At 39.9% G+C, this 22,400-nt stretch overlaps 1 protein-coding gene across 1 annotated transcript in view; it reads left to right on the top strand.

The window, feature by feature from the left end:
- The window catches only part of ADCY9 (adenylate cyclase 9), a 139,046-nt gene that overhangs the window by 69,732 nt on the left and 46,914 nt on the right, over nucleotides 1–22,400 (top strand). Inside the window, exon 3 of the mRNA XM_008071124.2 lies at nucleotides 20,968–21,158. Within this exon, the coding sequence (XP_008069315.1) occupies nucleotides 20,968–21,158 (191 nt within the window). The remainder of the gene's footprint in view (nucleotides 1–20,967; nucleotides 21,159–22,400) is intronic.

The raw sequence follows: 22,400 nt of genomic DNA, 5'->3' as shown, positions 1-22,400 counted from the left end.
AACCCTGTGAAGTAGCTGATATTATTATATCCTATCAGGCTAAGAAACTGAGGCACAGAGAGGTCAAGTGATTGCATAAGGCTACACAGGTAGAGAAATTGGGAACTGAACCCAGGCAGTTTGGACACAGATTCTGTCGAACTATCCAACTTGTCAAGAATGGCTTCGATGAGAGACTGCTAAGGGTTCCTCCATCTTGTATAGGGAGAGAATTTGTTCTCAACTTGAAATTTTGCATATTTAGTTCTGTAGTAAGTGAATCTACTGATCAACTAGTTTGGAATTAAATTCCAAGCAGCTATAAATAAAACTTATTTTTGTCTCTGTTATCTTTGTAGTAGTAGCAGGATAAATGAGTTAAGGGCCAAAACTTACAGGAGTTTAAAATATTTTTTAAGTGCTTATATGCGACTTATGGGAAAACAACTTCCTGGAAAACAACTTTGTTTCATTAAGAATGACTATCTTGCAACACCTACAATAAATCTGTTGGTAGTATAAGTTAGGTATGTTTTCTTTCTTTTTTTTTTTTTTTCAATAGGAGTCTCACTCTGTTTCCCAGGCTGGAGTGCAGTGGCACGCTCACGGCCACCCCAGGCTCGATCTGCTGGGCTCCAGTGAGCCTTCTGCCTTAGCCCTCCAAGTAGCTGGAACTACAGGCGCGCACTACCACACCTGGCTAATTTTTTATTTATTGTAAAGTCAAGGGCTCACTAAGTTGCCCGGGCTGGCTTCAAACCTGCAGGCTCAGGCAATCCACTCCTCTTGGCCTCCCAAAGTGATGGGATTACAGGCTGAGCCACTGAGCCTGACCTAAGTATGTTTTCATAGCAAGCAAACTGTGAGAGCATTTAGCAGCTAAGTGACAGCAGCATCATTATGACTGTGTAACTACGCAGTGAGGCTGGCAAGCAATGGCGGCAAACCCTTAACATTGTGGAACGGCATGACCACGCTGATCACTCTTCCTCCAGTGTCCAACTGTAACTTGCTTTTCATGCACCAATCATGCAGCTCTACTTGCTCAGTCTGTCTGTTCTTTTGTAAAACCTTTTTTAAAAAAATTGTGAAACATGTTATAGAAGACTGCATAAAATAAATGTACCGTCTGATTATTATAAAACAACCATCATATGTCTAAGAGCCACGTTGCACAAGTGAACAGTCTAGACTTAGAACCTAGGAACCCCTCCTGTCCTTTCCCTGCTGCAGGTGACCATGGTCTTGCTGTTACTGGTGGTTCTGTCTCTGCTTTTCTTTCTGGTTTTCTTACTCAACCGTGTGTCCTTCAGCACTTTGCTTGGAATGTTTGGTTTGCCTACATTTTGATCTGCTTTTGCTTTCTTCCCTTTTTATTTTGATAAATTTCAAACCTATAGAAAACTTGAAAGAATAGTATAATGAACACTAATATGCTACTTTATCTAGACTGACCAGTTGTTAATATTTTGATAAATTTGCTCTCTCTCTTTTTCTCTCTCAATGTGTGTGTATGTAATTATGTAATATAATTATACACACGTATGTGTGTACTATATTATATCCTTTACATGTGTGCATGTGCATGTATGTATATCTGTGTATATCTATCCATTTTTTTCCTTGCTGAGCCATTGAACCATTACAGAGTAAGTTGTAGCCATTATGGCCCTGTACCCTTAAGTTCTTCAGCAAATATCTCCTAAGAACAAGGACATTCTCTTGTATAAACAAAACAAATGATCACACTCAAGAAATTTAACGTTGACAAAAATACTCTTATCAAATACATAGTTCATACTCAAATTTACCAGTTGTCTAATAGTATCCTTATTTCCATCCAGGATCTAATCAAGGATAATCTATTGCATTTATTTACCACATCTCTTCAGTGTCCTTTGATTTTGAACAGTTCTCCAGCTTTTTTCCCCCTTTAATATTATTGGCATTTTTGAAGAATTTGATTGCATTTTTTAAAAGAAATTTTTGCATCAATGTATAATATGCATGCCTAAAAATGCATGAGTTATAAGTGTGCAGCTTGAAGAACATACAGCCAACATCCAGATGAAATAGAACATCCCGGAAATCCCCCCCACACACCCCTCCCAATGCTACCTATGTCCTCCTCCTAAAGGTAACCACTGTCCTGACTTCTGGCACCATAAATTACTTTTGTCTGTGTTTGAATTTCTTACAAATGAAAGCTGTAATATGTATTCTTTTGTGACAACCTTGTTACTGGATGTTATGTTTGTGAGATCAGTTCCTGTTGCTTATGACTGTAGTTCATTTATTTTCACTGTTATGTATTCTCTGTATCACAATTTCTGTATCCATCCTCTTGATGAACATGTAGATTATTTCTAGCCTTAGCTTTTACAGTGTTGCTATGAATATGTACTGTATCCTTGTGCACACTTGCATGCATTTCTGTGGGCACATAAATGTCTAGAAGTGGAATTACTGGGTCACAGAGTATGAGTGTCTCCAACTTTTATTAGATAATACCAAATTGTTTTACAAGTGGTGCTTCCCATTTATACGCCCACTAGCGGTGTATGAGAATTCCTGTTGCTCCACATCCCACTAGCACTTGTTAGTCTGTTTAATGGCCACTCTGATGGGTGGCCATATTTTCTTGTGGTAGTTTTAACTTGTGATTCCTTATTTGACTTGCATTTCCCTGGTTGAGTGCCATTTCATGTGTCTGTTGACCATCTGGGTTTGCTCTTTTGTGAAGTACCTGTTTGGGTTTCTTGCCCATTTTTCTACTGAGTGGTCTGGTTTTATTTTGTTTTCTTACTGACTTTTGGGAGTTCTTTATATTTAGGCTACTAGCTCCTTGTCAGTTATATGTGACACAAATACCTTCTCCCACTCTGGTCTTGCCTTTTTACTATGAATTTGCCATTTTTGTAGATTAAAATGATCAAATATTGGCAATTGACATATGGTTCAACCTAGCATAAAGTTGATTAGTCTTTTCCTTTGTTAGGTTAGTGCTTTTTATGCCCTATTTATCTACCTCAGAGATAATGAAACTATTCACATACATTATTTCCTAACTACTATATTTTTAACTTTTCAGATTTATATATGTAATTCACATGCAGTTGATATTTTTGTGTACACTGTGAGGTAGGGATCATTTCATTTTTTAAAAAAAGTAGGGATATTGTAGGATAATGCTTGGGAAAGTAAACAAAAAAAATAGGATTATCTAATGGTTTGAGCATTACATTAAAAGAAGCAGCTTTGTTAAGATAAATTTGCATACCTTAAAACTCAACTCTTAAAAATATACGATTCAGTTATTTTTAGAAAATTGAGAGTTGAGTAACCATCACCATCATCTGGTTTTAGGATATTTCCATCACCCCTTGAGTTCCATCATGCTCATTTTTGGGCGACACCTGCTGCCAGCCCTAAACCATGAATCTACTTTTTGTCACTCTACCTTTTGCCTGGATCACAGCAACAACCTTAGAATGAGCTACTACTCTTGACACCTCTAAAGCTATTTACCACCTACAGCTGCAAGAGTCTTAAAAAGAACAATCCAGCAATGTGGGATCCTGGATAGGATCCTGGAACATAAATCAGGCAAAAAATTGGTGAAATTTGAATAAGGTGTGTAGTCTACTTAATAATATTGTACCTACATTAATTAGATTTAACTTTTCTTGGTATCTCATGTAATTGGAGTTATGCAATGGGTGGTCTTTTGCACCTGATTTCTGTCACTTAGCATATTGTTTTTGAGGTTTATCCTTATTGTAGCATGGAACAAGTATTTAGTTTCTTTTTATTGAATCAAATTCAGTAATATGGATATACTGCAGTTTGTTTATCCATTGACCAGCTGCTGTACATTTGGATTATTTCCACATCTTGGCTGGAACAAATAAAGCTACCTGAACATTGCATGAAAGTCTTAGTGTGGATAGATGTTTTAATATCTCGTGAGTAGAGACTTGGATTGAAGTTGTAAGATTGATAACTAGCAGTTTTATTTTCTTAATTATCACTTGTAAATTGACTTTTTTCACTTGATATACAGTTCTATGGATTTTAACATATGTACACATTTTGTGGCCACCAGTATAATCAGGATATAGAAGAGTTCCATTACCTCCTCAAAATCTTTCCCTTGTATTAACCCTTGACGGACCACCTCCAGGCCCCTTCCTGATCCCAGCAACAACTAATCTGTTATCTATTCCTATAGTTTTGCCTTTGGGAGCATGTCATTAAAATGGAGCCATACAGCAAGTAAGTGACCTTTTAAGATTGGCTTCTTTCACTTAGTATATGCTTTGGAGATTCATCCTAGTTGCTGCATGTATCTGTAGTCATTGTAAAAAGTATTCCATTATGGAGATGGACTGCAGTGTGTTCATTCATCCACTGAAGGACATTTGGCTTTGTTCCCACGTTTTGGCAATCATGAGTAGAGTTGCTGTAATCATTTGTATACAGCATTTTATGTGAACACAAGATTTGATTTCTCCATCCTGATAAGTGTTCGGGATTGGGCTTGCTAGAGCATATGGTCAGCGTATGATTAACTTTATGAAAAACTGCTGAAGGTTTTTCCACAGTGGTTATACTATTTTGTATTGCCACCAGTAGTGGACCATAGCGTTCCTGTTACTCCATGTCCTCATCAGCACTTAATGTTGTATTTTTCATTTTGGCCACACTAATAGGTATATAGTGAGATTTCATTGTGGTTTTAATTTGCATTTCCTAAATTACTAACAACATTGAACATTTTTTCACGTATGTTTTTACCAGCCCAGGAACTTATAGGTGGCAGCAGAGGAACCATCAGGTATCTACCCTGAGCTGAACACTATTTTTTAAAAGGCCATCCTTTTTCCATGCTCTGTAGTGGCACTTTTATCATAAATCAAGTGATCTTATGTGTGAATTTATTTCTGACCTCTTCATTCCTTCATCTGTTTGTCCTTGTGTTATTATCCTACAGTCTTAATCACTGTGGCTTAGTAAGAGGTACTGGAATCCTATTTAAAATACGTCTTCCCCATTGTTTTTCTCCAGGACATTTATACAAGTGGAATCACACGATAAGTGATTCTTTGTGTCTGACATCTCTCATTCCACATGTTTTCAATGTTCATTCACATTGTAGCATGTGTCAATGCTTGGTTTCCTTTTTATGGCTGAATACTATTCTGTCGTATGGATGGACTATCAGTTGGTGGACCTTTGAGTTGTTCCCACTTTTTGGCAGTTATGAATAATGCTGTTATGAATCTTAGTGTACAGGGGTTTTTTGGGGAAGACTTTTTATTTCTTTGGGGAATGTTTTTATTTCTCTACCTAGGAATAGAATTGTTGGGTCATGTAGTAACTCTATATTTAGCATTTGAGGAACTACCAAACTGTTTTTCTATAGCAGCTTTACCATCTTACATTTTAGTCAGCATTGTGTTAGGGTTCTATTCACCTTCATCTTTGCCAGTACTTCTCATTCTCCGTGTTTTAGATTATGGCCATCCTAGTGTGTGTGAAGTGGTATCTCATTGTCGTTTTGATGTGCATTTTCCTGATGGCTAATGTTGTTGAGCTTCTTTAATGTGCTTATTGGCCATTTGAATACCTTCTTTGTAGAAATGTCTACTTAGTTCCTTTACCTTTTTTTTAAAAAAGGAGGGTGTGTCTTTTTACCATTGCATTGTAAGAATTTTTTATATGCTTTATCCCTAGACATCTATAGCATATCCTATTACTCCATTGCCCTGTCTCCTCTCCGCTTTACTTTCCTAATGGGCTTTATCTTGTGAATTTATTTTGTCCCCCAAATTTTTACCTCCCCTAGTCTTACTCATCTCAATAAATGTATTATCATTCATCCACATACTGAAGACAGAACCCAGGAGGTATCCTTGGTCCCTTTCCTCACATCCTGTTGATTCTGCCTAGACCTTAGATCATGAATCTGATTTAAGGTCACTCTACCTTTTGCCTGGATCACAGCAACAACTTTAGAATGAGCTACTACTCTTGACACCTCTAAAGCTATTTACCACCTACAGCTGCATGAGTCTTAAAAAGAACAATCCAGCAATGTGGGATCCTGGATAGGATCCTGGAACATAAATCAGGCAAAAAAATTGATGAAATTTGAATAAAGTGTGTAGTCTACTTAATAATATTGTACCTACATTAATTTCCTATTCTTGATTATTATACTGTACCTGGTAGAGTACAATAAGACATTCACATTAGAAGAAGAAGCAGGATGAGGGATATAAGGGAACTCCTAATTCTGTATGTGCAAGTTTTCTGTATGACTAAAATTAATTCAAATTAAAACTTTTTTAAAAATGAAAAAAAAAAAAAGAAAGAAAATCGAAATTGTATGCTTTCTTACTTAAAAGTCTGCAGAGGTCTTCCACAGCCTTGTACGTCAGTCAAGTGCCTCTTGATGGCTCCAGGGCCTTACTCACCTCTCCAGCCTCATCTGATACCACACTTTCTCCCCTCACTGTGCTTCAGGGACAGTGGCCTTCTTTCAGCCACGTGTACATATGACCATCCTTTCCACACTGATCCCTTCCTCCCACGTGCTTTTCTCAGACTATATCACAATTGACTCCATCTCACCATGACATCCCCACTTCAATATCATTTCTTCAGAGGGGGCTTTGCTGACTCACTATCCAAACCAGTCCCTTTGCTCACTTGCTGTTCTCTATTGCAGGTTCTTAATTACAGCTGGTGATCCATGCACTTGTTCATTGATTCTCCATTCTGCTGGTTCCATGAGTTCGTACTTCATGCTCACAATTTTGTCATGAGTGTCTAGCCTGGCATGCAGTACTCACATGGAACTGATTAAACCAATAACTTCTTGTTCCTTATTATGTGAAGAAAGTTGACCTATATAATTCAGTCTCCAGAGAAATTACTCATACTTTCAATACTTTGTTGTACCCGTTCTTGCTTTTCATATTATTTGCAAATGCACCACTGCTGCAGAGATGTGATTCAATCTTTTATACATTTGAATGTCCATTGTGCTGGGCCATCAGTTGATACTGTAGGTACTAAGATTAGTAAGACATAGTCAATATAAGGTATTATTAGGATTTATAATAGGCCTAATCCCATTCTTAACAAATTTCAGGAGCTTGTTATATGTTGAAAGGATGAATAGAATAAAAATTATTAAGAAAACTTTTCCTGACTGGGTGCAGTGGCTCACGCCTATAATCCCCGCACTTTGGGAGGCTGAGGCGAGAGGATTGCCTGAGCCCGGAGGTTTGAGAACAGCCTGGGCAACATGGTAAAGTGAAACCTTGTCTCTACAATAAATCAAAAAATTAGCCAGGCGTGGTAGTACGTGCCTGTAGTTCCAGCTACTTGGAGGGCTGAGGTAGAAGGATCAATGGAGCCCAGCAGGTCAACGCTGGGGTGGCCGTGAGCATGCCACTCCAGCCTGGGCAACAGAATGAGACTCCAACTTAAAAAAAAAAAAAAGGTTTTTTTCCTTTTAAAATTGCTGTGTATACATATACACATTATACATACATATAAACATATGTATATATTTATATAATAGATACACACATACACAGGATTGTGCAATATTTAACCTTGAAACTATCCTCAAGCTGATTCCCTCAAATCTTGAAACTATCCTCAAACTGACAGAGGGCAGTATGGAGAGAGATGGGGCTCATGGTCACCTTTAAAGCATGAAGGCTCTGGCACTGCCCTGACTTTGCTACAGTATCCAAAGGGAGCTGAGGAAAAGCTACTCAGCAGGGTGTTTGGGAAATTTACTAGAAGGGTTTTTGATGGCCTCAGTCATTAAAGGTTATATTGTCCATGGATTTAATTTTCTTTCAGGATGAGAAAGAGGACATTACAGATTAAGTATGTAATAAAAAGGAGCCGTTGGGTCTGATAGGGTTGAGGATGAGTGGTTTGCTGTTGGTTTTCCAGAAGGTGTTATTACAGATCCTGAAGGGAATTTAACATGTTTCAAAGAACCTAACAAGAATGTCATGATGAAGCAGAGTTTGATACTAGAGCTGGCTGCTTCTGCTTGGAGGTTCCCTATGGAATGCCTTGCAGAAACTTTGACTGATGTCAATGATACAGGAATTCTGGGATATGATGGGGGACCAATATTGTCACCTGTATTCATATCAGGAAGGCACAATATGCAAATCAGCCGGCTGCAGGGAGCAATGTCTCAGGCCACTGATGGAGTATGGAAGCCGTGAACAGGAGTTTGGTCTCTGATGCTCACCTAACTCCTCAGCACCCTACCATGATGGAGCTTATGTAATTGCATAGCGATCATGTGGCCGTGGTGCTCGTGCTCATTCAGGCAGTAGGTTGTCAAGAAGGTGGGGGCACTCTGGGCAGGAGGGTCCTGGAGGGGCAAGTAGAAAATGGAAGTTGGCTGAAGTGACCTGAGTTGGATTCTACTTGCTTCATGAATTTGCCTGGGACTAAGGCTTCAGTGCAAGAGATGGCAGAGTAATACCTTGCCTGAAACACCTACTGCCAGTTTGGCTTAGTCAGTTTTTACCAGATCCTATTAGCATTGTGGCTGTGTGCCCAGTTAAACATTCAAGCCCCATACAGTTTGTCCCATGAAATGGTCATTGTTCAGTGGTGTGTTTAATACATGTGTTGCTTGTAATGGGTATGAAAGATCAGAGAGTTTGGGTGTTTGTTTTCCAAACTGTTTTTTGGACCCAACATAGTAAAATTTTTTATTTTATTTTATTTTTTATTTTTTTGAGTTGGAGTCTCACTCTGTTGCCCAGACTGGTGTGCAGTGGCATGCTCCTGGCCACCGCAACCTCGATCTCCTGGGCTCCGGCAATCCTTCCTCTTCAGCCTTCCAAGTAGCCGAAACTATAGGTGTGTGCTACCATGCTCGGCTAATTTTGATTTGTTGTAGAGACGAGGTCTCGCCAAGTTGCCCAGTTCCTTGGGCTCCCAAAGTGCTGGGATTACAGGCTGAGCCACCGAGCCCAGTCAACATAGTAAAATTTAAAGTGCAGGAAAAAAATAGAAAATATGGTATATTTTATAAATATTCCCTTTTAAAACATTTTTAGGAATAATATATGTCAAGCAAGGTCGAGCTGATATACACTTAGTTTCTGAGTAAGAATTTTGAACCAATTTTTATCCCATTTTAAGATTAAAAAAAAATTCATGTTTCTAAGTGCTCTTATTTCCTTATGCTTAAAGATTATCTACCATTTTGTCTGATGGAGTATCTATTCTATTTGACAATTCTCGCTAGTAGTGTACAGGGTAATCTCCCTCTTGTATTTGCTTCTAAATGTCATCTATAATAAATAAGAATTAATACTTAGGGGGTTCGGATTTAGTTTTTATTTTTATCACACTCATTTTTAAAAATATTCTTTTCTACCTCATCTCTATTTAATAAGGGTAAGAAAGGGCTGTTTCCAATTTATTCTTTTTCACCAATAAGGAAGATCATCACTGTTTCACACGTAGCTGCCAGCCACATGTGGCTACTTTAAATTATAATTTTAAAAAAACATAAAAAATTTGGTTCCTCATTCATACTAGCCATGTTTTGAGTGGTCAGTAGTCACATGTGGCTGGTGACTACTGAACTAGACAGCTATAGGACATATCCATCATCACAGAAAGTTCAATAGAATGTTCTATTGGACAGCATGGGTCTATATTCTTCATCCAATCCAGTAACCACTCCCTATATATTATCTTATCACTTACAATAGCTTTCAGGGCTTAATTGAAAACCTCCTCTGTTTTCTGGGACCATCTGTAAGTTCCTCCTCTGGGTACACCTTAAATACTCCTTTAAACCTCTCTCTGTATGGCTTTTTGTATCAGCCACATTGCTGGTCCTTGATGTGACTGGGCAGATCTCTGTCCTAGCCGGAAGCCACAAGTCAGCCTGGTCTTGGTTTATTTCCTGTGACCACCCCTTCTCCATTTCTTATTAGGGCAAGTGGTGGACATATTTGCCTAATTTCTGCACGAGGCTCATTGGAGTTATCACCTCTCAGTCTAGTTCACTTACAATTTGAAGAACTCTTTATTCATTTTATTTTATCTATTTTGATTTTTTTTATTTTAACAGGATTTTATTGTGCCTCATCTGGCCCTATCACCTTCTCTAAGTTTGATTTATTTCTCTTTATTTCAACAACTTTTCTTTCATCCTTGTTCCTCTCGTGATTTTTTTAAAACTGATCTTCACAAGTTTCATTTCTTTCTTAAATTTACATTTATGATGTATTCTCTGAATCAATGGAAGTTTTGTGTTAAGTATTTTACTCTATTTATTTATTATATTTCTTATTGATAATGGAACACAGAGTTTATAGTTAATGTTAATTAATTTAATATTTTCAGTTTTTCTTTTGAAAATTGTGGTACATTATTCAGTGGTAAATTTCATAATGTTGAAAATAATTGAATGTGATCATGCCTATCAAACAATCCTGAGCAAAAAAGCAACTTTCATGAGAATACTTGTAAAATGATGTCCTTTATATAAATTTACAAAACTCTATTAGTGCTGCTTATTGCTTAGCATTACATAGCTATGTAGCGAAAGTCAAAGAACACTGGGAACTTGCACAGTACAGGTAACATTTTATTTTTTAGACTGCTGGGACCATGGGTCTTCAGTATATTTTTCCTTAAATGTTTCTGTGTCTGAAATGTTTTATAACAAATTCAAAATTTGTGCTTTTTAAAACTAAATAAAAATATATAATAATGTAAAAAAAGAATGTTTTTCATAATCTTATCTTCCTGTTTCATTTAGGTGTATTTCTGTTTTTTAGCATGGTTTAGTATTCAAATAACAGTTTCCCTCCCATTATGTTTTGCTGGACCTTATGTCTCTTCTTCTCTGAGTCCTCAGCTGTCTTGTTTTGGACAGCACCTCTCCTAGTCTGGAGCCTCCTTTCCCCGGCTTTCTGCCCATTTTCATCTCTTCTTTGAAGACAGTTGTTCTACCAGGGTCTGTAGCAAAGCTCAGCCTTCCACCATAAGACAAGGGTGCTTCAGAAGTCTCACTCAGCCCCTTTTGTAAGTGAGAGCTGTTGTGTGCAGCTAGCTGTAGGTCACTTTCTGTGTAAGCCACATCTCTGCTTGTTGGTGTGACCAGGACCCCTCCTTTGTCCTCTCCTCTTGTGCATGGGCACGCACCACTCACTGCCTTGCTTTTGCTTTCAGTTTTGATTATGTATGAGTCTACAACATAGTTGTGATTTTCTTGGGATATAAATGGCAATTGCATGCTGTGCAGTGTGATTTCCCTGATGGCAGAGTGGCCCTGGTCTTGAGTTCTTGTCAAGTATGCAGCAACACTTTGGGAATTATTTTTAAAAAGCCAGGCTCAGTGACTCAGCCTATAATCCCAGCACTTTGGGCTACCGAGACAAGTGGATTGCCTGAGCCCACAAGTTCGAGACCAGCCTGGGCAACTTGGTGAGACCTTGTCTCTACAATAAATAAAAAATTAGCCAGGTGCAGTAGCATGCACCTGTAGTTCTGGCTACTTGGGAGACTGAGGTGGAAGGATTGCTGGAACCCAGCAGGTCAATGCTGGGATAGCAGTGAGTATGTCACTGCACTCCAGCCTGAGCGACGGAGTGAGACTCCAACTAAAAATAATAATAATAATAAATAAATAAAATAAAAACATGCTACACAAACACAACATTGATTCTTTTTAAAAAACTGAAAAAAGAAAGACTACCACTAGTGCCAATATGAAATTGGAGACAGTGGAGATATCTAGGAAGAAACTGGAGGTTTTGGGTTTCTCAGTTAGATGATTTGAGTAAGTCTGCCATGTGTTCCACAAACAAGAAAAGACAATCTGGGAAACTGTCAGCCTCTGCCTCAGCTAGTGTGCAAAATGCTCACCAAGAGAGAGAAAACCTTAATGCAAGTTGAAAACTGGGTGATCCGAAAAGTGTGGAAATTCACAGCAAGCATGTGTCTGTGCTGGAAATGTGTGATTTGGGAGAAAGCCAGAAGCCTGGTAAACATTTCCACGAAGTAGCAGGGGGTAAAATCAGTGATATGGCTATTCCCACGAAAGGTTAGTCAAGAATGTTCAGCATCGTGTCTTTTCTTTGCATAACATGAAGTTTATGGGAGATGTGGTACTATAGCCTAGGTTGCCTTTCTTCCCAGCTTGACATGCTCATAGGTAATCTGTCACAGGAGTGGAAAAAAAAGTTGCTTATAGGAACTATCAATGCAGGTAAAATCGCCCATGGGTCAGAAGAAAATGCCTTTGCAAATAAATGTACTTATGTATAAAAAGTCCTCTCAGTGTTCAAGGCAGCAAGGACAATGGCCCCTTCTGCATTTTTGTGGCCAAGTGTCCAGCATGAGATGTGGCTGGGCTCTCTGGGCTGTACACCTGCCACAGGAGAAGTGTGTTGGCACTCGAGTAAGACAGCTTGGGTGTCAATCCAATCCTTTGGCTAGACAGCAATAGTGAGAGCTGCAAATTTGATAATTCTTGGAGCTATCTCATGAAGGTCAAATTTTGTTTTGTTTTGTTTAATCTCTCCCAGACTTCTGAACTCTTGCCAGGGCAAATTTTTAATTTCTCAAGGTTATTTAGCCTTATTTCTTAGTTGTATGTTTTTTCCATCCTAGCTCTACCACACTACCTGTTTCTAAACCTTGTTTGTTTGTTTTTTTGAGTTGGAGTCTCACTCTGTCGCCCAGACTGGAGTACAGAGGCCGCTTCCGGCCACCGCAGCCTCGACCTGCTGGGCTCCGGCAATCCTTCCTCCTCAGCCTTCCAAGTAGCTGGAACTACAGGCGTGCGCTACCACGCCCGGCTGATTTTTTGAATTATTGTAGAGATGAGGTCTTGCCAAGTTGCCCAGGCGGGTCTCAAACCCACAGGCTCAGGTAATCCACTCACTTTGGCCTCCTAAAGCGCGGGATTACAGGCTGAGCCACCAAGCCCAGCTCTAAATCTTTATTTTAAAAATATTTTTCTTTTACCTGTTACTGCCCACTCTCAGAACAGTTGCGTCTTGTCAAAGTTCATATTGCTTCATTTCTTTTCTTTTTTTAAAAAAAACCTTAATTGACATATAATTCATATACTATGCACTTCGCCCCTCTAAAGTGTTCAATTCAGTGGGTTTCAGCATATTTGTGGATCTGCACAACCACTACCATGATCTAATTCTACATTTTCATTACCCTAAAAAGTATCCCTATACCCATCAGCAGTTACATCCTATCCCCCACAAACCCTTAACAGTCACTGATCTGCTTTCTGTTTCTAGAGATTTCCCTGTTCTAGACATTTCATATTAAATGGATTGTGTAGATGGTCTTTTGTGACTGGCTTCTTTCACTGAGCATCATACAACTTTTTTCTGTTTTCAATGTATTCCCTTTTTTGTTTTTGTTTTTTAAAATTATTTCACTGCCACCTAGTCTCAGATTTTAAATGCAGTTTTTCATTCCTCCTCTTTGTAGAATTTATTTTTCATTGTCTATGTTCTATACTTACATCAGCACCTCTTAAAAACCTTCAGATTAACTGTTATTTACTAGTTCTCTAGGGAAAAGAACGTGACCTGCAATCCCTCTTATGCCTGCTACAGATGTAACCTGACTTACTCTCTCCTGTCTGATGGCATTTGATGCTGTCACTTGGTGAATAACATTCGATCAGCTAGTAGTCTGTTTTATTTCCTAATATCTTTCCCCAGCTTTCTTTTCCCCTGTTCTGATTATTTAGCTGTTATTTTACAGTATTCCAAATAGTTGCGAGACCTTCATTTCCCTTTTGTTGTCTACAACTCATTGTAAAATGCCTTTTGTCACCTCTGAACCTCTTGTCAGCGGTAATCTTGAATTTCTGTAGTCCCCTCTTCTTGTCGATCTGTATCATTACTTATTGTCCTTATATTCACTGCTATTCTCAGGACTATCTCAGGAAAAGCCTTGTCTTTCCCTTTTTACATGTATTAGCTCATTTAATCCTCATGACAACCCTATGAAGTGGTATTATCGTTATAAGTATTTCTATTTTCTAGACAAGGGAGCTAAGGTCAAGCGCTGAAATAAAAGTTACCTAGAGTACTTTTTAATTCATTTTCCCTTCCAATCCTTAGCCTAGTTCCTAACACTCAGTAATTACTTGATAAACATTTAATTTATTGTGTCAGTGAATGAGCAAATGAATGAATGAGATAGTACCTGGTAGGCTGTTCATGGGTATGCCAAATGTTATCTTTCAGAGATAGCCTTTATGAAGGCTCGTGATACTAAACCATAATTCAAGAGTTTGTTAGAGGTGGGAGGTGTGGGTCTCAAGTTTGTTACCACTGGACTTTCCTGGTGTTGGCATTCCGCAATGTAGCTTTTAGCAATGGAGCATTTATTTATTTATTTATTTATTTATTTTGGAGTTGGAGTTTCATTCTGTCGCCCAGACTGGAGTGCAGTGGCCATTCCCGGCCACCGCAGCCTCGACCTGCTGGGCTCCGGCGATCCTTCCGCCTCAGCCTTCTGAGTAGCTGGAACTACAGGGCGCGCGCTACCACGCCCAGCTAATTTTTGGATTTATTGTAGAGATGAGGTCTCGCCTGCCCGGGTGGGTCTTGAACCTGCGGGCTCAGGCAATCCACTCACCTCAGCTTCCCAAAGGCGCAGGATTACAGGCTGAGCCACCGAGCCCGGCTAATGGAGCATTTATTGACACCCAAAATAGAAGGTAAGAAGAGACAGTATATGGGAGCATGGTCACCAAGTGGAAGCCCATCATTCATATTTGGCTGTGGTGGCAGCTGTTCACCCGTTACTGGGCAAGAAAAGGAAGCTTGCACTGTTTAGGTAGAAGCACCTGTTTAGCAGCAGGGTAGAGAGTATGGGTATATATTCTTCCAAAATGTTGCTTTGTTAGACTGAAGTTAGAACAAGTTAAAGAGGCATGGTGCCCACCCTTTATTTCTTTCACCTTCTTGCATAAATCTGTCTTGTATTTTATTGTTTGACATTTCATTTTTAAAGAAGAGGTTAAGGTTCACCAACAGCCACTTATGGTGATGGGATTTATCACCAAATTTTGGGACAATCAGAACAAATAAGTCTTTGTGATTATATGTTTTACTCAGACCCACCCACAGTGTTGTAATATTAACAGGTGAAAAATAATTTTTTAAATCAAAACTTTTGCTCTTCTTAGTAAGAAGAAAATATCTATAACTTTATAGGCTGACTGGGCTCAGTGACTCAGCCTGTAATCCCAGCACTTTGGGAGGCCGAGGTGAGTGAATTGCCTGAGCCCACAGGTTTGAGACCAGCCCAGGCAGCCTGGCAAGACCTTGTCTCTACAATAAAATAAAAAATAGCTGGGCATGGTAGCGCACATCTGTAGTTCCAGCTATGTGGAAGGCTGAGGCGGAAGGATTGCTGGAACCCAGAAGTTGGACGCTGGAGTGGCCATGAGCATGCATGCCACTACTCTCCAGACTGGGTGAAGGAGTGAGACTCCAACTCAAAACCAAACAAACAAACAAAAAGAAAAACTTTATAGGTCTTGGTTAGTAGGTAGATTATGAGTATATTAAATCTTTATTTTCCTTACTGACTGATTACATTTTAGTTTTAATAATTCTCATACTACCTGGTCATTTCAGACCTAGTCAGGAGGAAAAATACAGTGTAAAATGAAAATATATGTATATTTTTTAAGAGACAAGGCTCGCTCTGTCACCTAGGATCACTGCAGCTTGAATTCCTGGCCTTAAGCTGTCCTCCTACCTTGGCCTCCCAAAGCTCTGGGATTATAGATATGAGCCACTAAGCCTTGCCACAACATTTTTAGAATGCTTATGAACCAACCAGAGCTGATTACTTCTCTTATGTTTTTTGTTTTAAATTATTAGTGATGTAAGCTTCTAGGCATTTGTTATGTTATGTTGTTAACTCCCAGAGTCATATCTTAAAACATTATTTTCTTCCTGGTTATTCTTCTCTTTCTGTTGAGTTGACTGTCAAGTCCTTGATTCTTGGTGACTGAGGACATTTCACTCCAAAACACGAGTCCCATAGAAAAAAAGACCAGCCAGAATCATCTTTCTTTTCCAAAATGGACTTCATCACTCACTCATATTACATTCAGTTCACCAAACCTGATCACCTCTGTGTACAAGGCACAGTTTGTTCTCAAAGAAGTGATGATATACCTAAGAATACTTAAGAACATTAGCCACATTAACCCCCTCAGCACGCACAGCCATAGACAAACTCCTTCAACATGCAGGAGCCCATTAGGAAATGCCTCCCTTCTCTGTAGCCTTTGTAAAGTCAAGCTGGTGAAAGGCATCAGTGTTGGTGAGGTTTAAACTCAATTACTCAGAAAGAGTATAAGAAATCTTATTAATTATTCTCCAATTTACACTGTACTTAAATCATTTAGCTGCCTTATTTTGACCTGCTCCAAGAGAGCCATTCTAATGAACTTAGACCTCAGGGTGCACGGGTATGGTTACTCATTAAATCCTATCTCCTGCAAACTCTCTTGATTTAAGACTGACTTGGCTTGAACTTAGTAACCCATCCTGATATACTTCTCTGGATATTTTCTCTCAGGCAGCTAAATTTTGCCTTACTTGACATGTTATGCTGATATCCCTCTGGTCTTGGCAAAGGGCTTCACTTTAAACTTAGCTTTCCATACTGAAACATAAATAAAAAGGTAATTTATTCACCACTTTTACTTGTGGACATACAGGTATGTTGGAGCTTTGTAACACTAGTAGGATTGTGTTATCACTACAAGTTGGTCATTCAGAGCTTCTCAAATAAAAGTCCAAGTTAGAGATTGGGAGGAATGACAGACTTAATAGTTCTGCAAATGCTTTTGTATATAGAAGGAGCATGGAAAAGATTCCTGGTGATATACAGGTCAAGCATCACGATCATGATAGCAAATGTTGCTGAGTGCTTACTATGTGCCGTGTGCTTTTGTAAAGGCTGTGTGTGTGTTAATCACATAAACCTCGTGTCAGCTTGTGGGATAAATTCTGGTCTTAGCCTTGCCATATGGACGAGGAAACTGAGATGCAGAGGGATGAAACAGCTTACTAAGGTTGCACAATTAGGAGATGCTGGAACCTGGACCTCACCCTGAGGACTCCTCTCCAGAAGTCATGCCCTCACCCATCATACTCGACCACCTATAGTAGTATAGTATAGTATATTGCCTGTCACCACCAGATCTGGGGGAAGTAGGTCCCTTGTTTCTGTCATTATTTCCTGACTTCCATGTCCCCAGCTTACCACCCACTGAAGCTGGCATTTCCATCAGTTCCCTGGCTTGTCCTGAGCCCATTCCTGCTCATTACTCTTTCTCCCTCATTACCCTGTCACCCTCAGGAGGAAGTCTCCGTGTAGTGCCCTACATGGAGGGGCTGCAGCTCAGCTCCAGCCATTCTCCCACTCAGATGCTCTGTTCCAGTCACACTAAGCTCAGTGCCACCCCTCAACCAAAGGATTCCTTTCTGGAGGGCCTTTCATGGACTGTTCTAGTAGCACCCAGTGCTTGGTATCAGCCGACCCCTCTCTTGGCCCTATTTGCTGTTGCTGGGCTGATCTTGCTCCATCTTTCAATTCTTAGCCTGGAAAGCACCTCATCCATGGGCCTTCTGTCTTAGTCCAGTCCTGCTGCTATAACAGAATACCACAGACTGGGAAATCTATAAAGAACAGAAACTTGTGTTCTAACAGTTCTGAAGGCTAGAAAGTCCAAGATTAAGGTGCCGGCAGCTTTAGTTGTCTGGTGTATCCTCTGGAGGGGAAGAATGCTGTGTCCTCACATAGCAGGAGAGCAGAAGAATAAGTGAGAGATCCAACTCCCTGCATCAAGCCCCTTTATGGGGGCACCTAATCCCGCTCATGAGGAAGGAGCCTTCCTGACCTAGTCACCTCTTAAAGGCCCCACTTCTTAATACTATCACATTGGCAACACCTTAATTTTGGAGGGGATACTTTCAAAGCATAGCATTCCTTCCTGAGTCTTTTTGAGGTGCTCCTCTCCTGTGCTTCCTGGAGCATTTGGTGCTTCCTAATCCTGGGACTTGGCACACTCAACTGTAGTCACACCTGTTTGTTGTCTAGGCCTTTCTTCAGGTGTTAGCCTCCATGCAATCATGGCTGATACATTACCTGGTCCACCTTGCACCCTTCACAGTGCATAGTAAACAGGAAGTGCTTAATAAATGTTTGATGAATAAGCAGCGACTCCATGATCCCAATTCAAAATAGCAATAGCAAACCTCAGGGATGCATACCTCAGGGCATGCCCCTGGGCTCGTGACTGCTGAGACAGCAGCTACTGCTCTGGGCTTTCTTCTGTGTGCTGTGCCCGGCATTGTGAATGTGCTGGTCGTCCTTTTAGGCTATGGCGCTTCAGGTCTCCTTGCTCCGCCTTCTCTCTGCTTCAGTTGCCACAGGTCTCTGTCTTTATTTTCTCTTGCAGTTCTGGAGCCCCCCAGGGGACAGATAAACACTTACTTGGACAAAGGACCCTTCCTGGGTTTGAGCGGCAGCCCAGTTCATGCCCCCAGGGCAACCTTCATCCATGGGTAGCAGCATCCCTGTGCAGGAACGCCCTGGGCCTCCAGTGTCTCCAAGGGCCAGCCACAGACATAATGGAAACCCTTTCCCTTCAGCAGCAACTCCTTGCCCTCTCCAACTTAAACAGTGTCCTTCCTTGGTCTGGGTGGGGACTTCCGTCTCCAGGCTGACCCTCTGCAGCTACACTGGCTCTTCCAGGCTCCTGTCACTACCCTGCTGCCTGGTGACTTACATGCCACACCCAGGAGTCATGGGAAGGAAACCCCTAGAGCAGTCCCTGGGGACAGGCCCTCTCCTATACTTCTTTGACAAAGGTGGAAATAGGACTGACAAAGGTGGAAATAGGACTCCCAAACATGTCAGAAATGACATTTTTCTTTGTTTGGTCCACCTAGGTTGTGTTTTTTTTTTTTACTCTCCTAAAGTGAAATGACAAAATTAGGCAATTGTTGCCTGGGGCAGAGTCTGAGAGATTAATATAAAAGTGCTTTTGTTCACATTTCCATTTCAAGTTTATACAGGTAATTAGCTAAAACTACGATAAATCCTATACCTAAATTGTGATGTGTGTTTTTGTTGGAGAAAAAAAAATGTACAGAAGTTCAGGGTCTAAGTAAAAGTGAGTGTTTAAAGATTTTCTTTGGGGTTAGTTGGCATCTAAAAATATGTAAGTCTTTTGGATTTATAACTGTGATTGGCTATACTGTGGAATGTCTTTAGGTATCTCCAGGATTCTGCCCAATTTTCACAACAGTTGACTAGAAAGGCATGCTGTATAGTGTTTTTATGAGGAAAGAGGGAGTTAAGAAAGATGCAGTGATGAAATGGTGGTGTACCCATAAAATGATTAAAGATTATTGGTCAGTCAGTCCTAGGTTTTTGACTAATTAATTTTACAGCTCTTACTAAATAGGTACCAAGTGTAAAAAACTGCAGTGAGATCAGTAGTGTAGACATATCCTTTCTTGATTGAAGCCTTCCATGCTACATCTTTCCATGACTTTTCATCATGACCGTCTGCTGGAGTGTAAATTCTACACTCGCCAAGACAGGGACCTTGTTTTGTTCATTATTTTATTCTCAGTGTGTAGCAAACACTAGGCTTAAGATAAATGTTTATTGAATAAATTACATGGTTACTCCCTCTGTTACATTTGCTGTGTGGTTAATTTCCAATAAGGATGAATGATGAATTTCTCTAAGTAAAAATTTGCTTTTTTTTTTTTTTATGAGTTGGAGTTTCACTCTGTCCCCCAGACTGGAGTAGAGTGGCATGCTCCCGGTCACTGTAGCCTCACCCTGCTGGACTCTGGTGATCCTTCTGCCTCAGCCTTCCAAGTAGCCAGAACTACAGGTGCGAGCTACCATGTCCGGCTAGTTTTTTTTATTTATTGTAGAGATGAGGCCTTGCCAAGTTGCCCAGGCGCATCTCGAACCCTCGGACTCAGGCAGTCCACTCACCTCGGCCTCCCAAAGCGCTGAGATTACAGGCTGAGCCACTGAGCCCAGCCTAAAAATTTGCTTATTTAAAAAAAATTCCTTGAGTTCTTCCTGAAAAAGCTGCTCTTTCTTATTTTTCCAGCAGATAGTCCTGAATACCTGAACAGGACCCACCTGCCTGTTATGGCAACTTAACAGTGTGGCGTGTAAAAAGAATTGGAGGGATAGGTTAGCTGCCCATCTGACCAACTTTTTTTTTTTTCTAAATGAGAATTTGAGAGAGAATAAAATGCATGTGGATTTTGGCTTAACAAAAGCTGAATGTTCCTGGGGTGAACGTTTGGATTCAACAGAAAAAAAGATACTCAACAAATCTGAATCGAGGGAGGTTTTAATTACCTACGTTGGTTCATGTTATGGTCTCACTTTTCAGGGTAGTTTTGCAATCTCTGACACAGGTAAGGCTGTCAGTACTTGAGGATGCCCTTATGCTTACGTCTGGACTGGCCATTATGAATGTCAGGGACTGGTATTTACAGATGGAAATAAACCCAAACAGTGTATAGGGCCCACCATCAATCTGCTTTACTTCCTTCACAGAGAGGTCATGTGACCCTTTCACGGAGGAACTTTTTAATGCTTATTTTACTCCCGAAGGTAAAATGTACAACCATTATTCAAAGAAAGCATAATATGAATAAACGTATGTCTTGGAGGGAAATGGTCTCCCTGAGGCTACATTTCTCTGAGAAGATCATGGAAGTCAGTCATAAAATATGACATATTCACATTTTCACTTTACTCTCAACTTTCCAGGAGTGTGTTTTCCGTATAGAGCAAGATCGAGCTGTATTTCATCAAACGGTGGTTTCAATCTGTGCTGATTGTAATTTTTATCCATCATAGGTTTGAAGACATACCTGATATCGGGTCAGAGAGCCAAGGAGTCTCACTGCAGCTGTGCAGAGGCCTTGCTTTCTGGTTTTGAGGTCATTGACGGCTCACAGGTGTCCTCAGGCCCTAGGGGACAGGGGACAGCATCATCAGGGAGTGTCAGTGACTTGGCGCAGACTGTCAAAACCTTTGATAACCTTAAGGTTAGTTTTTTTTTTCTACTTCTAAAATTTTATATTAATTCTGTAGTCGAACATGTGAAATAATAAACAACTTCTGGGTCTGTGGCAAATGACTTAAAATGCCCTTCAAGCTGGTTTTCACAATTTTTAAATTTACTATAAAGTTAGCAGCATTTTGTATTTTTAGTTCCTTGCTTTTTGGCATATTATGCAACTTCATTTTCTTCCTTCATTGCATAAAGATGCTTTTCACTTGAGTTATGTGTGATTTTCTTCTCCTGTGACCTGTAGTATCTGTGGGGATTTCCATAGGCTAATGATAAATGACTGTAAGGCGACTCTCCTTGCATCTCGAGTGGGGAGCTAGTTTATATCTGATTTCAGAGACCACTTTTTCAAATACTTCTGTGACTCTTGAAATTCACTGTTTTATGATTATTTTAAATCTTGTTGGTGTGGGTGAATCTTGCAGTGTAGCTCATTGAAACAGTACAGGCTGCCAAGAATGTTGTATTTCATTATTGGAACCCAAATATCCTCGTGGCCATCTAGAAGTGCTCATTTTTGGACTGACCTTTATGTCATCATAAACTACCAAGGAATTAACGTGGTTGACCTTGGGCATATAAAATCATCCAGTATATGAGCTGTCCCTCAGTTTTCACTTTTGATTTATTTCTCCCACTGGTGAGGTCTGTTTATTTTTACAGTTTAGATATCTGCTGTTCCCATTCTTAGAGAGACACAGTAATAGCAGTTCTGCTTCACTGTCTTGTGCTCTGAGATAACAAAATGACATATTAGTCAGAATAAAGGCCTACTGCAATGGTTTTTATTTAGTAAGTTCCTATTTCTACACATTCATTAGCAGAGTTGAAAGCTAGCTACTGGTGTTTAAGTTTAAAAATTTTCATAATGTGGCAATCAGCTGAGGTATCCAGATTATTTACTATGTCAGAATCCATAGTGTCTATTATCCAGTCACTTGTAATTATTGCATTCAGGTTTATTGACTGCACTCATGTATCATTTTCATTGTGTGCTTTGCTAATTTAATGCAGGGTTTCTCACCTTGGTACTCTTGGCATTTTGGACCAGGCAATCCTGTCTGTGAGGCTATCCTGTGCACTGTTAAGGTGATCAGCAGCATTTTTGGCCTCTACTCACTAGATACCAGCACTCCCTTTCCCCAGCTGTGCCAACCAAAAATGTCTCTAGGAAGCAGAATCAGTCCTTCATGAGAACCCCTGGGACAGTGATATT

The sequence above is a fragment of the Carlito syrichta genome, unplaced genomic scaffold (assembly GCF_000164805.1).
Source record: "Carlito syrichta isolate Samal-C Ts95f unplaced genomic scaffold, Tarsius_syrichta-2.0.1 Scaffold314117, whole genome shotgun sequence".
Lineage (NCBI taxonomy): Eukaryota > Metazoa > Chordata > Mammalia > Primates > Tarsiidae > Carlito > Carlito syrichta.
Note: the sequence above shows the minus strand (reverse complement) of the source record. Positions and strands in the feature narration are given on the sequence as shown.